The sequence below is a fragment of the Paramisgurnus dabryanus genome, chromosome 18, assembly GCF_030506205.2.
Source record: "Paramisgurnus dabryanus chromosome 18, PD_genome_1.1, whole genome shotgun sequence".
NCBI lineage: Eukaryota > Metazoa > Chordata > Actinopteri > Cypriniformes > Cobitidae > Paramisgurnus > Paramisgurnus dabryanus.
In genome coordinates, this window is record NC_133354.1 from 24,206,236 (window position 1) to 24,221,285 (window position 15,050).

At 40.2% G+C, this 15,050-nt stretch overlaps 1 protein-coding gene across 1 annotated transcript in view; it reads right to left on the bottom strand.

Moving 5' to 3' along the window:
- Positions 1–14,737, bottom strand: part of klf8 (Kruppel like factor 8) — a 44,337-nt gene extending 29,600 nt beyond the window's left edge. Inside the window, exon 1 of the mRNA XM_065287375.2 lies at positions 13,942–14,737. Within this exon, the coding sequence (XP_065143447.1) occupies positions 13,942–13,968 (27 nt within the window). The 5' untranslated portion in view covers positions 13,969–14,737. The remainder of the gene's footprint in view (positions 1–13,941) is intronic.
- Positions 14,738–15,050: the final 313 nt, after the last annotated feature.

Below are 15,050 nucleotides of genomic sequence, written 5' to 3' on the forward strand. Positions count from 1 at the left end.
AGGTCACAGCTGTGCAGGGTGTGTGGGGGGCTGAGCAGGCAGAAGGTTCGATGACACACACACACCGAGTAGTGGCTGTGGTGCAAGAATTCGGTACAACCCTCCGGGTCATTATGTTACCCTCTTAAAGGTACAACGTCACTCTTGTCCAAAGACCTCACCTCACTGTGTCCAAGGCTTTTCTCCATTATAGTACTATGCTCAAAACATGACTGTGTATTGTGATGGTACCAAATGGTCGGGACGTTTTGTTCCTGTGGCTCATTTGGAAAGCATTACTTAATGTTAGAAGCACAAAGGTCATGGGTCTGGTTTATTGAAGTAGTATCGAATTGTTTTTGCGTAGCTAGGTTAAGTATTGTGTTAGCAGTGCATATGTTGTGACTCAATTCCCAGGGAACACACATACTAACAAACATGTACACCTTTAATGCACTGTTTAGAAAGCCAAATGCATAAATGTAAATGTAAAGTGGGGTTGCAATATAAATTGGAATATCGCATATATCACAATGCTATGCATGAAATAACTGATTTTTAAAAAAAGGATGCATTGAAATTTTAGCCCCTGAATTTTTTGGGGGCAAAAATGGCATTATCGTTTCTCGAGCAAAAGAAAAACGGCACATTTCTAGCATCGCACTTAAACTTTCAAGACCTTGTTTGAAACACAACAGGGTATCATATACTTGTTAAAGTTAATCAGGTTTGTCAGTAACTGATGATGAAGTGCACAATTTTCAGTAACTCATGCTGGAGTGTTATGCGGCAGGTGAGGACGACATTGAAGATCATTTTAAGCCTGTTGACATATGCAAAACAGAGACTCACTATCATACTGTGTCTTGCCTGTTGTCAATAAAATTAATAAAATTATTAATTTCAATAAAATTATTGTATATTAATTAATTAAATTTAGCTGCTAAGTTTCTGCATTACTTTACTACCGTTTTGCATTTAAAAGTTTTCTATAACTTTATTTAAATAAAAAGCTGTAAAATTTGATTCTGTTGTATATAACTAAATGGATATTTAATTTTGTTTTATTTTCAAAAAATTTAGGCATTACTTACAAGTTTGATTATTTTATTGGTTTGTAGTTAATAGTTTGTAGTACAACTCCGATTCATTAAATTAATAAAACAAAAAGTCTAATAATTATACAACTTTTTTATAAAACTTTGTCATTTTCGGTTTTCGGCCAAGTGCATCCAGACTTTTGTGTATCGTTTTTTTTTTAAGCACATAATTTTCCTTTCTGTGCATCACAAATTTTTTATAAAACTTCAAAAAGTTAGATATAGTTGATGCAGATAGCAGAAAAGACTGCTGGGACAAAGAGAGTTAGACACATACACGTCACGACTACAACCACAGGAAGTCTATAGGTTTAACATGAGATGCTTTTATGTCTGAGACGTTGATGCTGGCTGGCCTTGACTGAAGTCTCTTCGCTGCCGACGACTCCACCCTTCCGCTTCAGCGAGATGTTTGTCTGAAAGTGACACTGCTGTGTCTCACACAAGTCAGGCTTGAACAAAAGGGCTGTGTGCAACATACAGGGCAGACCGCTCTGCCTCAGCGGAGCCTGCAGGGAGATAAACCGAGAACCACCAAGCAGTCTCAGAAAACTTCAGTAGAAGAAAAGCGAAAGTAAAAGCTTTGTGAGTTGAGAATGAGAGTAAGGCTCACTCGAAAAGGTCAAGACCAATTAATAGAGCTTTTCCATTGCATAGCCTAATATGTATGGCCCAGTATAGCTCACTTTGGGGGATTTTGCACTGTTTACAGTACCAATAGATACTTTTTAGTACAACTTCAGTAGATGTTCCAACCGAGCGAACTGATACTAAAATGTGACGTGTAAACACTGCAGATCAATGATTGGCCAGAGAGAATCATCACTAACAGCGTTATAGCTAAATGCAATCGAGTGCGCCATCGAGCAAACCAAGTGATGTCAGCATATGCGGTTTGTTGTACAAGTTCCCGAACTCCCTAAGAGCAGTGAAGACCATCTACATGCCGAGAATCAAGAACACCATACATATACTCCGTTGCTCCCGTGTTATATGGGGTATCGATAAGTCCATAACCCTACCCACTTTGAAGAGGTACTAAACTGCAGTGCAAAGCAAACCAAGTTGTATCACACTATAGAAAATGACTTTGTAACTTTAGTAGGTCACACTGTAAACAACATATTTGGCGTACAAAAGGTCCAAAAATATCAGTTGAAGACAAAGAGCCTCTCTAAAAAGCCCTTTTCACACAGACAGGGTTCCCACACCTTAGTTAACTTCAAATTCAAGGACCTTTCAAGGACTTGCCAGGTCCAATACCCTCAAATTCAAGGACACATTTCAAGTGAGAGCAAAGTTACATTATGTTACCTTAAAAGATACATTGTTAAAGTTTCCTTTCGAGGGAACTCGCGCTGCGTCACTGCGGTGACACTTTGGGGACGCCTCCAGGGGTAAGTGCGTCTGAATGTGTATATCAAATTCAACCAATGGTGAGGCTTAACGACAAAGACAGGGTGACGCTGGATTCAGGAAGTATATCGCTATATGAAATATTGCCAAAGACGGCGTTACAGGGACGCAGGAAGTATGACAAGGGAGACACAGCGTCTCGTTCCCTTCTTAGGGAACAACAGTTACATACATAACCAGAGACATTTTCATGTGTCAAACACAACTATGCCAAAAAGCATTTAGGTATAAATCAACATCCGCATACAGAAGATATAAGCATTTAAAGCGAACAGATTAGCACGTGTGCTTAAAAAGTCTTTTTTATGATATTATCCTACACTACAAATGGGAATAATATGGATTTTTTTACAGAACTTGCATAAAATAGATTCAAGCACTTTCAATGTATCTATGCATGTATATTTTCAAAAACTTCCCAGGGCCTTCAATTTTTCCCCCCAGATTCACAAACTTTCAAGGAATTCAAGGACCAGTGAAAAACCTGCACAGAGATTCTGGAAAATACACTGAAAATGCTTCCGGGATTTCTCCGGAATCATTGGATTTCTAGTTCATTCACACTGCCAATGATTTTATGGAATCTGTGCATGCATTCACACACATACCGTAAAGATCCCATAAAGACATGTGATGTGTTTAAAGTCCTGCACTTGGTAGGTTTTTTCCACAGCGTCTGATGTTGGGTAATTATCCGTGATTTCAGTCTCAAGAATTTTAGTTTGTGACAAGATCATAACAAGGAGCACATGATGCGCTGTTCTGTCATCCTGGTGATGATCTCAGCTTCAGCGCGGATAGTGGCGCGCTCCCTGATCTCTGCTTCAGTCCAGTTTGCTTACATTTCTCATCGTGAATGTTCATATGCATTTAAAATCCTGTGTCAAAGAGCTGAACCATAACTTCTTGTTGTAATGACATGCGCGTCCTCACTACGACACGCCCCTTACGGCATTGTTTCTGCCTCTTGTTCACACAGAATGCTTTCCGTGAATGTTACGGCAATGTTACTAAGTCCTCTTTATGTATCGCAGAACATTAACAGGACGTGTTTGTGTTCACACTGAAGCCTCTGTACAGAAATTTTCTGGGACTAAAGTGCTGTGTGAATGGGGTTAAATTGTGTCAGCCATAACATTAATTTGCATAGTCATTGGAAAATCAGAAGGATTCTATGTGCAGCCACGTCTCTCAAATGGGAGGGTGTTAACATTGACACATTAACAACTCAACCGACTCAAATATAACTTCCAGCAAGTTTAAAAATATTGCTCAGTCACTGGAATGGGCTCTCTGTGGTCTTGGCAATGACAAACGAGCTTTTTACACTGAAGAACTCAGTAAACGTAAATCCAGACTGATTGTTAAACATGTTGGTTGTTTTTCTGGGGTCAACTACTCTTAAATGTCCAATTATTTTTCAATTCAATTCAATTCAATTCAATTTTATTTATATAGCGCTTTTCACAAAAGTCAATTGTTTCAAAGCAGCTTTACATAAATAGAAGCAGTGAAAAGCACAGAAAACGACAGATAGCACAACAAAATACATGATAGCATGAGCAGTTAAATTTGCTGCGGCTATGACTCAATATTATAATTGCACGTATTACTAAAGCAACGTATAGAAGAGGAAGCTAGGTAAAGCCCAAAAATTAAATAGGAAAGTGACAGCAGTAACAATAACTTTTCTTCAAAGCAAGCATAAAGACAAATAAAGTAGGGCTGCACAATTAATCAAAACCTGATCGGGATTACAATTACATGTGAAACAATTATTACATAATTGCCAAAAGCCTCAACTACAACTGTCCATTTCTGCTCATTTCTGTGCGCTTCGGCAGTATGTTTGGCCACAAAATACAGTGATGAATCAGAATCAAAACTATGTTATTTTGTGTATCTAGTACAATACAATGTGTTTGTGTGGTTTATGGTTAAAAATAGTGTTGTGCCGATAGACGATAGTATCGTGTATCGACGATCGTCCGACATATCGCCAATGGCAGGCTTTCATGGCGATAGTCATGACGATAGTTGGCGAATGGTTGTTATTATTATCATCATCATAGTTTTGCATGCTTTTCCTCGCATGAGGGTTTGTGCTTCACTTTACGGTAAGAGCTTGTAGAGAGAGAGTTCCTTCTTGCACGCAGATGGACTTCATGTGCGCGTCTCGGACTCGTTCTAGCACCTTAATCCAGCAGCACGTGGATGAGCAGCTACGCTTCCCTCTGTCTCACATGCACACGCTCTCGCATCTGTCCGAAGTCTAAACATAAACTAAAGTAGTAATCCTTATGTATTTGTGCGGTTTAATGCGTTTCATGAGAGCTGAGGCAAACTATTCCTTTTGTTTAAAATATAACCCGCTGCATATTGGCGCCACTCTCTCGTACGTGCAGAGAGCTGCGCTCTGTCTGAACTTGAAGTCAGATAGTAATCCTGTTTATGATATGCTTTTCAAGGAGTTTTAGCAATACATCCCTCGTGTTTAAAATATGATCGTGTTCCGCTGGACCAGTGTGTTTAAAAAGCACCTCTGAGAGCACCACTGCTTGACACGTGTAACCTTCTGCAACAGCACTAAACAAATGCATTTAATTATTTTTATGTGCGCTGCGTGTGTCTGCGCAGGTGCATGTTTTTACAGTCATTAAGTAATCGTGTTAAAAAATCAGGATTATGATTTTTCCCATAATTGAGCAGCCCTATCTCTGACATTTCCTTGCACTAGAGAGGTTGTTAGCGCACAGAGGGTTAAAACCAGCGCGTGTCCTGTTCTCGCTCTCTGGTACGCAAAGAGCGTCTGGCTTTAATGACGCGCTCAGATTAATGGCATTAGTTTTAAGAAAGATGCATTCATGACGGTGTTGCTCTTGATCTTTTTTCCACCAATCAAGTCTTGTCATAAATGAACAAATAAATAAATGAGTAAACTACTGCCCCGCCCCCCGATACTATCGTGTATCGCCGATCTCACAGGCTGACGATAGGACGATCTCAAAATGGGGCATATCGCCCAACACTAGTTAAAAAAACATATTATTGTCCACATAACGAACATTTTAGTAGCTCCAGATTTCACTCTCTTCTTGAAACGTTCTGTGTACCTGATTGGCCAGCTAATCTGTACATTGTGATTGGCCTAGCAGGAAATGTGACGCTCCTTACCATGTTTGAAAGATTCGCGCACAATGCAGTTAACTTACAGGCTGTGAGTCCAAAGCATGAGAAATAATTGTCTACATCACCAATCCTAGGAAGTAAACTGTTGCCTACAATCTGTGTGTTTGTTGCAGTCCAAAAAAAGAGATTTACGTTGGAGACGATAACTCGCGTCTATGTTTGCTTTGGGGTTTGTACCTTTGCATATTGTTAACATGTACTAATACACACTTACACACCAAAGGAAATGTAAAAACATGTATCGGACAATAGGTGCTCTTTAATAATTCGTTTTGGATTTTTTACGAACAACATAACATCCATAATTATTTGTTATTTACATTAGATTTTTAAGTTTTCAATGTTTAGAATTTAGCATGCATCTGCTTCACAGAAAGATATTAAACATTTCAAAATAGGGATCGACCGATATGGATTTTTCATTGCTGATGCCAATACCGAGTTTTGTGTCATCAGCCTTAGCCGATGACCGATACAGGCTGCCGATTTTCTTGAGCCGATATTCCTTTTGCTCACTCAATTTACATCATAAAAATTATGTAAAAAAATGGCATGTTGTTAAAGAGAGATGTTATTAGTTTGGACGTTTCTTACATTTATTTTTGTCTAGGATTAGTCTAATCCCTGTCCGGGAAACCGCCCCATACAAATGAGAAATAAAAACCTGCTTTGTTCAGCTATGATCAGCTGTTAGGCCGAGCTTTCGATGTTGTCATGGAAAGGATGGTTGTTTTTAGTCACATGACCTGCAATCGCCTGCGGCTTCCAGCACTCTGTCTGTAAATAATGCCGGAAAAAAGATGCCGATACACATAAAACTCGCAAATATCGGCCCGATATATCGGCCGGCCGATATATCGGTCTATCGCTATTTCAAAACTTCTAATCTATTATTCGCAAATTACAATATCAATGTAAATAATCATCAAGTATTTTTGTCATAACCAGGCATCGCTATTATGCAGTAAACTTACTCTTCTTTCGGCAAGATTCAAATGAGAGAATCAAATAGAAATGTCCGAGCTTATCTCTAATTCATTCACTCTGTCAGAAGATGGAGCGACTTTAGCAGTGCATATAAATAGTTATATGTGACGACATCACATACAACTATTTATTGTCAATGTTACAGCTACAAATAAATACAAAGTGTTTAAATGCACACACAAGATTTTCTCAATACGGCTGGCAGAGTCACCACAGCAGTGAACTTGCTCTTATCTCACCACACCCTTCTGACGCAAACTCTGCTGCTACTTCCCATAGCCCTCCCCACCCTAAAACACACACACATACAAAGTACTAGCAGGCTCATTCCTTCACTTTCATTTACTCAAGAAAAGATTTGCACAGTATATAAGAACGACATTTCTTAGTGGTAAGATCATGTGATTGTACGATTGATAATGGGTTTGCCATTGTGATGCAAACCTCAACATTTAACCCATTGACTGGCCTGGGGCAAATTAACACCCGAGACAGGAAGGAAGATGATTTTTAACATCTAAAAGCCACCTCATCGATGCTGCAGAGCAGCACAGAGGTTAAAAACAAAGCGAGTCGGTGATGTCAACTTTTGAGGCATTGGGGCAGGCTGCTATTCCCAGAGCACATACCTGAGCGGATCGCCTATAGTGCCATATCCCTGGAAGAATGCGGTCGCACACATTTGACGCCTCGTTCTTTACAATTAGGCTACAGTAAAAGGCTGATGCAAATGTCCGGCATTTGCATACATTTAGAGGGGACTGCTCAAACAAAGGTTCGCACGCAGTTTTCCAGATCACGTAATTTCACATAGTGAGCAATGGGCTGGCATGCTGTTTCCAACACACACACACATTCAGACACACCCTCCCCACCCCGAGCACCCCACCCCCTTCACCTCCTCTCCCTCTTTTTCATTGCAGACAGTTTGGCAGAACTGCAGGGGTTGCTATGGGGACGGGATTCTTTCCCTGGTTAATGATTGTGCCGCAATGGTAGGGGGTCATTCTGTCACATCGCCTCTAATCTGGGGAGACATGGACAATATCCTCGCAGTCCCGTACCACACACATACGCACTCGATCCGGAGCCCCCACCCGGACAAAATCTCACTCTCACCCATTCCAACTTGAGGGGAATTGATGATGGGGGGTACTTTACTTGTTTTAGGTCTGGGAGCTAAACCACATTTGCTGCGAATCCCTTTAAACTGGTGACTTAGGCTACATCCTCTTGGACACTGTGTACTCTTTGGGCAGCTCTCTTAAAACAGACAAAAAAGCTTGACTATATCTGCTGCATGTTTGTTTCCTAGGCAATAAGTAACTAGTGGTTAACCGATATATGTTTAAATGGCCAACGCTGATACCGATACAAAGAAAGCAATGTGGCTGATTGGCCGCTATGCTGGTGATGTATCAATGCCAGTATTAGAAAAAAATCTATATATCGGCTGACATATTGGCCTATTACTACTAAAAATAGTTTAAACAGTCCAAATTACGTTGCATTGCCACCAATCTTCACTTGCCATCTTTAACAACATGCATGATGTCATTGAGAAGGCGGTACTAACACCATTAGTAAACATGAGTATAAACGAACATCATGAAGGCAGGAGTATTGAGTGCAAATTGTTTCTGGCTGTCATCCGCAATGACATACATCACATAATAAAACAGTTTATTCTTGCGCCTTATCATCATTTACAAATCACCAAGACACCCTATGTCAAATTGATAGTGCCAGAATTGGGCTGGTATTGTGTATTCTGAGCCCAGCGTTAGCGCTTTTCCTGGAATAACATTTATGTCTTTAAACTTGAATTTAAGATTCATGTTAATTTTATTAACGTTCCTGGTCTAAATGCAAATCTAATCAGTTCACATCCTTCCAAAGAAAAAAATCATAACTAAGAGATAATTAATTCTTTCACCAATGAAGGACTCATTTTTGGCTGACATCAACAAGCCTTTATTACTCAATCCCTACATCCACCGGTTAAATATAGACCACTTTTAATTCATTACTGATTGATAAAATTGACTTTGGTGTCTCCTGAAATCAAATCCTACATCGTCCTTTACACAAAAATATCACCTAATGGGTTGCAAAAGCTGTTTCACAATGACTTTAAAAGTGAAGGACTAACCTCCTAAGACCCGAGCTTTGGTTTGGCTTGCATTTTAGATTTCGTCCAGCTATTTGGGGTTAGGAAGAACCAATACATATAATAAACAAATATTTTTCATTGAACATGAAGCTGTGTAATTGTCCATGTTTGTGTACAACAGATTTCAGTTACACAGATTTAAGTATTATGGTGCAAACAACAAAAAATGTGATGTCCACGTATGTGGAAACACCAGGGGTCTCATTTATAAAACTGTGCATAGGATCCTTACGAAAAGTCTACGTATGTATCCCTTTATAAATCAAAGATCACCTGCAAGTTGTATGTACATGAATCATCCTTAGATCTTACCCATTAAGTGTGTTTTTATAGATCACAAACTTTGCGTGGGAACTGCCGTACGCAAGTTTCAAGCCCTGTTTTGTGTGTACGCACGCTTTATAAATGAGACCCCAGGCTTTTAGATAAAATGGTGTTGTGTGTTTAGCCAATGAGGTGAAAATGAAAGATAGCATAAAATAAACACTTGACAAGACACTTTCTTGAAAGTAAGATTACAAGAAATTGAACGTTACAAAGGGTCAAACGGTAGTATTGTGCTGTGTCCGAAACCAGCTACTTCTATTCTAAATAGTAGGCGAAAAGCAAGGCGAGGAGCGAAGCATGTCCGAATTTCAAGTTTTCGGAAAACAGTAGGTGAAAAGTACCCGAATTACCTACTACTTCGGCAAGATTTTGAAGTGTGCATTCGATGGCCCCCCCGGAGAGAAGTCACCCAATGTAGAAAAGGTGTTGCCTTATTCAAAAATGTCAAAAAGCGGTAACTCGGCTCTATTCAAATGTAAATACGGTACATAAAAAATAGCTGATAATCATGGTTAAATTGCGCTCACTTAAACACATCTACGTTAACGGCTCACTTGTTGTTATGACAACGTACGTCACATAATGCTTTAACATGCACTCTAAATTCTGCTGGGTTATTTTCAATGCTGGGTAAATATTGGACAGAACATGTTGGGTTATAAATAAGCCTTGCATTGAAACAACCCAGCATAGGTTTATTTATTAACCCAACATGTTCGGTCCAATATTTACCCAGCAATGGGTTAAAAATAACCCAGCACAAGGGGGGCGGATGTAGTACGTGCGAATTTCATTCAGACTATCCATACTTAAACTATATAAAACATGCCGTTTTAATGGTCGATGAGTAGGTTTAAGTATGTACCGTCACAGTATGTGGTTTAAAGCCCGGGATACACTGCACGATTATTGGCTGTCCCAGACGAAAGATTGCCATCGTGAAACAATCTTGGCGATTTCTGTGATCGTGGCTCTTCATCGGTGGTCCTATGTCGTACAATGAGAGAGGTTCAAAGACGGCCGTTTTCCCGGTCTTGCCTCCAAAGATAGCCTATGATAGTTTTCTGACAGTGTCAGAAATTCAGCATGATCACCGCACAGTGTGTTTGCTGCTACGACCTGCGCGCCGGTATTTGTTTACCACGAGCGCATGCTGGTGACGTTGCGCAACGTGTGACGCTGCCGCCGAAGCTTCCGTGTCATCATCGTACAGTCTACATGCCTCTCGTACCCGAGTTTAAACGAGCCATGTCGCGCAGTGTGATAAGGTAATGATCTTATAGAAGGGAAAAAATCGTGCAGTGTATTCCGGGCTTAAGACGCACAGTTGGAGTCAATGGTGCTAAAATTAACATTTTTGGAGCGTAAGCTCGGTGTGCATTACTACATATACTAAGCTGTCATTTCTAAAAACATCACACAAGACGGATTAATTTTCCTTTTAGGATTTTGTTTGACACAGACTAACATACGCTTCTTCATCAGAATGAATGTATTAACTTTTTAACCACTAAATAATGTTTGAAGCATTTTGTTAACAGCGGTGAAAGTATCTGCAGGACAGGTCATTGAAAAACAATGCAGCTGCCGATGTACAACTTATACTCAATTGCCTTCAACAGCAAACCAGTAAGCAATCGACTTGCAGGTGTAAAGCTGACCACATGCCACAGTGTGTTAGAATATAAAGGATTTTACACCTGAATGAATCTGAGATCACAGACAAAGCGGGATTGTCCCAACTGTATCCCACTGTATTCAAAACAAGACATAAATATGTGTCGAAATTGCTCATGTGACAATCCATCTATCCTTAAGGATGCAGTAGAGACAATAGGCTTAAACCCGGGACACATTGCAGGAGACCTTATCACACTGTGCGACATGGAGCGTTTAAACTTGGGTACGACAAGCATAGACTGTACAATGACACCTATTAAATTGTTGGCTGTGACGTCTGCGACACACGTTAGTGCAACGTCATCCGCATGCGCTACTGGACAACAAATACCGGTATGCAGGTCGTAGCAGCAAACACAATGTGTGTTGATCATGCTGAATTTCGGACACTGTCTGAAAACTATGGTGGGCTATCTTTGGTCCCAAGACCGGGAAAACAACTGTTTTGAACTTTTCTCACTGTACGACATAGGACCATCGATTAAAAGCCACGATCATAGAAATCTGAGACAGGCATAAACCGTGCAGTATATCCCAGGCTTTAAAGGGAACATTTCACAAGACTTTAACATGTAAAATTATTTTTGGTGTCCCCAGAGTACATATGTGAAGTTTTAGCTCAAAATACCTTATAGATAATTTATTATAGCATGTAAAAATTGGCACTTTATTGGTGTGAGCAAAAATGTGCCGGTTTTGGGTGTGTCCTTTTAAATGCAAATGAGCTGATGAAATGCAAAAACTGATCGGTTTGTTGAAATTGAAACCCAATTGTGCTGTCAATCATTTTCTCTCTTTCTGCACTTAATGGTAGTGTCATGGTTGGATAGTGCAGATTAAGGGGAGGTATCATTATAATAAGATCCCCTTCTGACATCACAAGTGGAGCCAATTTCAATCACCTATTTTTTCACATGCTTGCAGAAAATACTTTACCAAAACTAAGTTACTGCATTGATCTTTTTCACATTTTCTAAGCTGATTGATCCACTGGGGACCCAATTATAGCACATTTTCAGGATATCTCCCCTTTAAAGGAGGGGGCAATGGTCAACAAAGCGTATGATGTTTAGGCATTACACCACGTTGTTGACTTAACCGACATATCTAAGGAGGAAGTTTCCAACTTCAATTACAAAGAATTGAGTTACAAAACAGAACACCAACTAATTTGTATTGCCCTTTAACAGCTAAGCTTCAGGACAGGTTAAGGGTGTGGCGAAGACACTCGAGTGCAGTCAACAACATGAAAGACGATATAAAATTGGGAGTGAGAGATAGAGAGTGGAACTTTAAGGCGTGAAAGGCTGCCCTGCAAAAACACAACCTCAGTCACACCCAGGGCCGACTGCACCCTGCACCTAAAAATAACTGTGCTCTAGGACAGCGTCAGTGCCTAACTGTCTCAACACCTAAAAACAGATGCACTCCACATCACCCCCTGGATAGTTTTATTAGGCTACAACATAGCGATGTCATCCTGACAAAACCCAAATTCTGAGACGTACAGACTAGAGGTGGCTGAGTGTTTAACCAGTTCGACCAAAGTTTGTCCATAGCTGTTAATGATTAGCAGCTGTCTGGCACACCCAGGGCAGAGCACTCACTGTTCATCCAATGATAATGTCTCGCTCTGTTCACCTCCCTGACTCCACCAATATCAGCTCCTGCAGGACAACCAGAATATACCACAACAACATCCTTATCCATAATATCCATAGCAGAGCCGTGGTGTACGGTAAACAGTTACACCGAGTAGATCCACCTACCGTATGAGCAGATAAACACAGGGGTGACGATTTAAAGATGCAATGCCTTTGCAATGCTTCTCTGTAGCCATAGATTGACATATCGACCAGATCAATTAAAAAGCCAATATTTGGTCATTTTGAGATTATCGCAATCAGTAGCTAATCATGTCAGATTGACTGCTTTCCACCTAGTATCTGATGCAAAAACCATCTGGATGATGGATAAAGTACTCCTTGCTTGCTATTGGGAAATTATATTTCATAGCTACCATGCACTTTAGATAGTTGTTATTAAAAAAATCTCTGTCCACCAATAAAATAAAAACACAATTACATAAGCATATTACAAATATAAAATCCTTCTTAAATTGAATGATGTGAATTCAGTTTAGTTCACCCAAAAATGACAATTTGGTTATCATTTTCTCACCCGTATGTTGTTACAAACCTTCTTTTTTCTTATTAACCTGAATATAGATATTTTAAATAATGTTTGTAACCAAACTGTTCATGAACCCTATTCACTTATAGTACTATTTTTCCTTCTGTGGGGCTCATGGTCGGTTTGGTTTCAAACATTCCTCGAAATATCTTCTTTCGTGTTCATCAAAACAAAGAAATTTATACAGGTTTGTAACAACATGAGGGTGAGTAAATGATGACAGAATTTTCAATTTTGGGTGAACTATCCCTTTAAATCATAGCTGAGTCCAACCGGCTGCAGCTTTGTATCAGGAAACGCACTGCAATTAACTAACGCACTGACATTGACCTCTTGAAGAGTTTAATTAACCTAAAAACAGAAAACACAGCATAAACAAAGATCAATAACAGGACCGACTTCAATTTCGTCATGGCATGCAAATGCGAGGCTGCTGTCACTTTAAGAAAGCTGCTAAGATGGTGTCTCGATCGAGCTGCATTCGGCGCGCTTCCTTCCTGCGTTTGGCCGCTTTTAAAACAACACTGCAGACGCGACGAGTCCGATTCACACAAATGTGACATATATCGACCTTGTTCATAAGATGCATACGTATTTATAGTGCATTAGGTGTGTGGTTAAGAGGTTCCGGATAAGCATGGGCTCAGAGTCGCGTGCACAGGAGGCAATAGTGCAGAAAGGAAGTAATAGGTGCGCTAATCATCAGCAGCTCGTACATTATCGGCTCATTTACGGTTACCGGTGTGCAAACCGAAACATAAATGAGGAATTGAGGTTTGGAGTACAACAGAGTCATGCGCAAACGTACAGCGATAGTGATATGAAGTCATGCTGATTAAAATGCACATGCCGGTTAGCTTAGAAACGAGTGGATAGCGAACGATCAAACGGACTTACTTTTTTGTTCCGAGTCTCCGTGTGCATCTCGGTAGCTAAGCGGCGGTGAAGGGGTGGAGTGGAGGGGGGTCGGTCGGGCGGGGTGATATTTGAATAACAGTGATCTCGATGTCAGTTTGTCCACCTCAGTTTTTAAGGACAAAGGTGCGCTGGTTGCCTCTGTGGTTCACAGAAATCATATCCCCGGCGTCGAGAAATAAACCCTGTTTCCGTCGACCCGGCCGTCTTTCAGTGTGTGTGAGTGTTTGTTGCCGTGTTTCAGGGTTGGGCTCGAGCTGTGAGTCTCTCCTCCGCCTCTCCCTGCTGCTGACCCCACCCTGCGTCCCCACCCCTTCACTGTGTCAATCAGAGCCGCTGTGTGTGCGTAAGTGAAGCACAAACCAGCAGCGGCACCCATCGCGATAATAGTCTTTCAGTGTTATCGTCATTATCGTCGTCATGGTCATAATGCTCGGTACAGTTACTGTGAACATGTCACCTCACCTAATGACGTCAGGCTGCACCGGATGTTCTGGGCTGCTCAACTCGGCGGCTGGCTTAACTGTTGTGGCTTTTTCCGTTAGTTGAGTTACCTGATGTTCATTGGTTATACTTGCAAGATATACATTTTCAATTATGTCCTAAAGATACTGTAAAAAAGAAACTGAGATGTGGGGACATTTTTGAGGTCAACAGGTTTCTTTTAAGGTTAAGGGGTCTGCCTGGTATAGGATCTTGAATCTAGTAATGTGTTTATGAGAGTGCATTAATCATATAGCTAATGTAGAAGATGTGTGTTTATTACTGAGTGGTTGTTGTTACGTTTGATGGTGTCAAGTTGATTTAAAATTACTTTGTTTCTCGTGTTTTCATTGGGTGAATAAATCAATTACTCATGTTTTATCACACCCCACATGAAAACATACTGTGGTATAATTGTAAGCTGTACTGTAGTATATTATAGTAATTACTGCACTTTATGTACAATACATAATAATATACTTAAAAGTTGTATAAAGACACAAGTATGTAATCCTTATTACATGTCAAAAATTTAAAGTTTTTACTTAAAGGAACACTCCACTTTCATAAAAAAATAAACCCTGATATTTTACTCACCCCCATGTCAT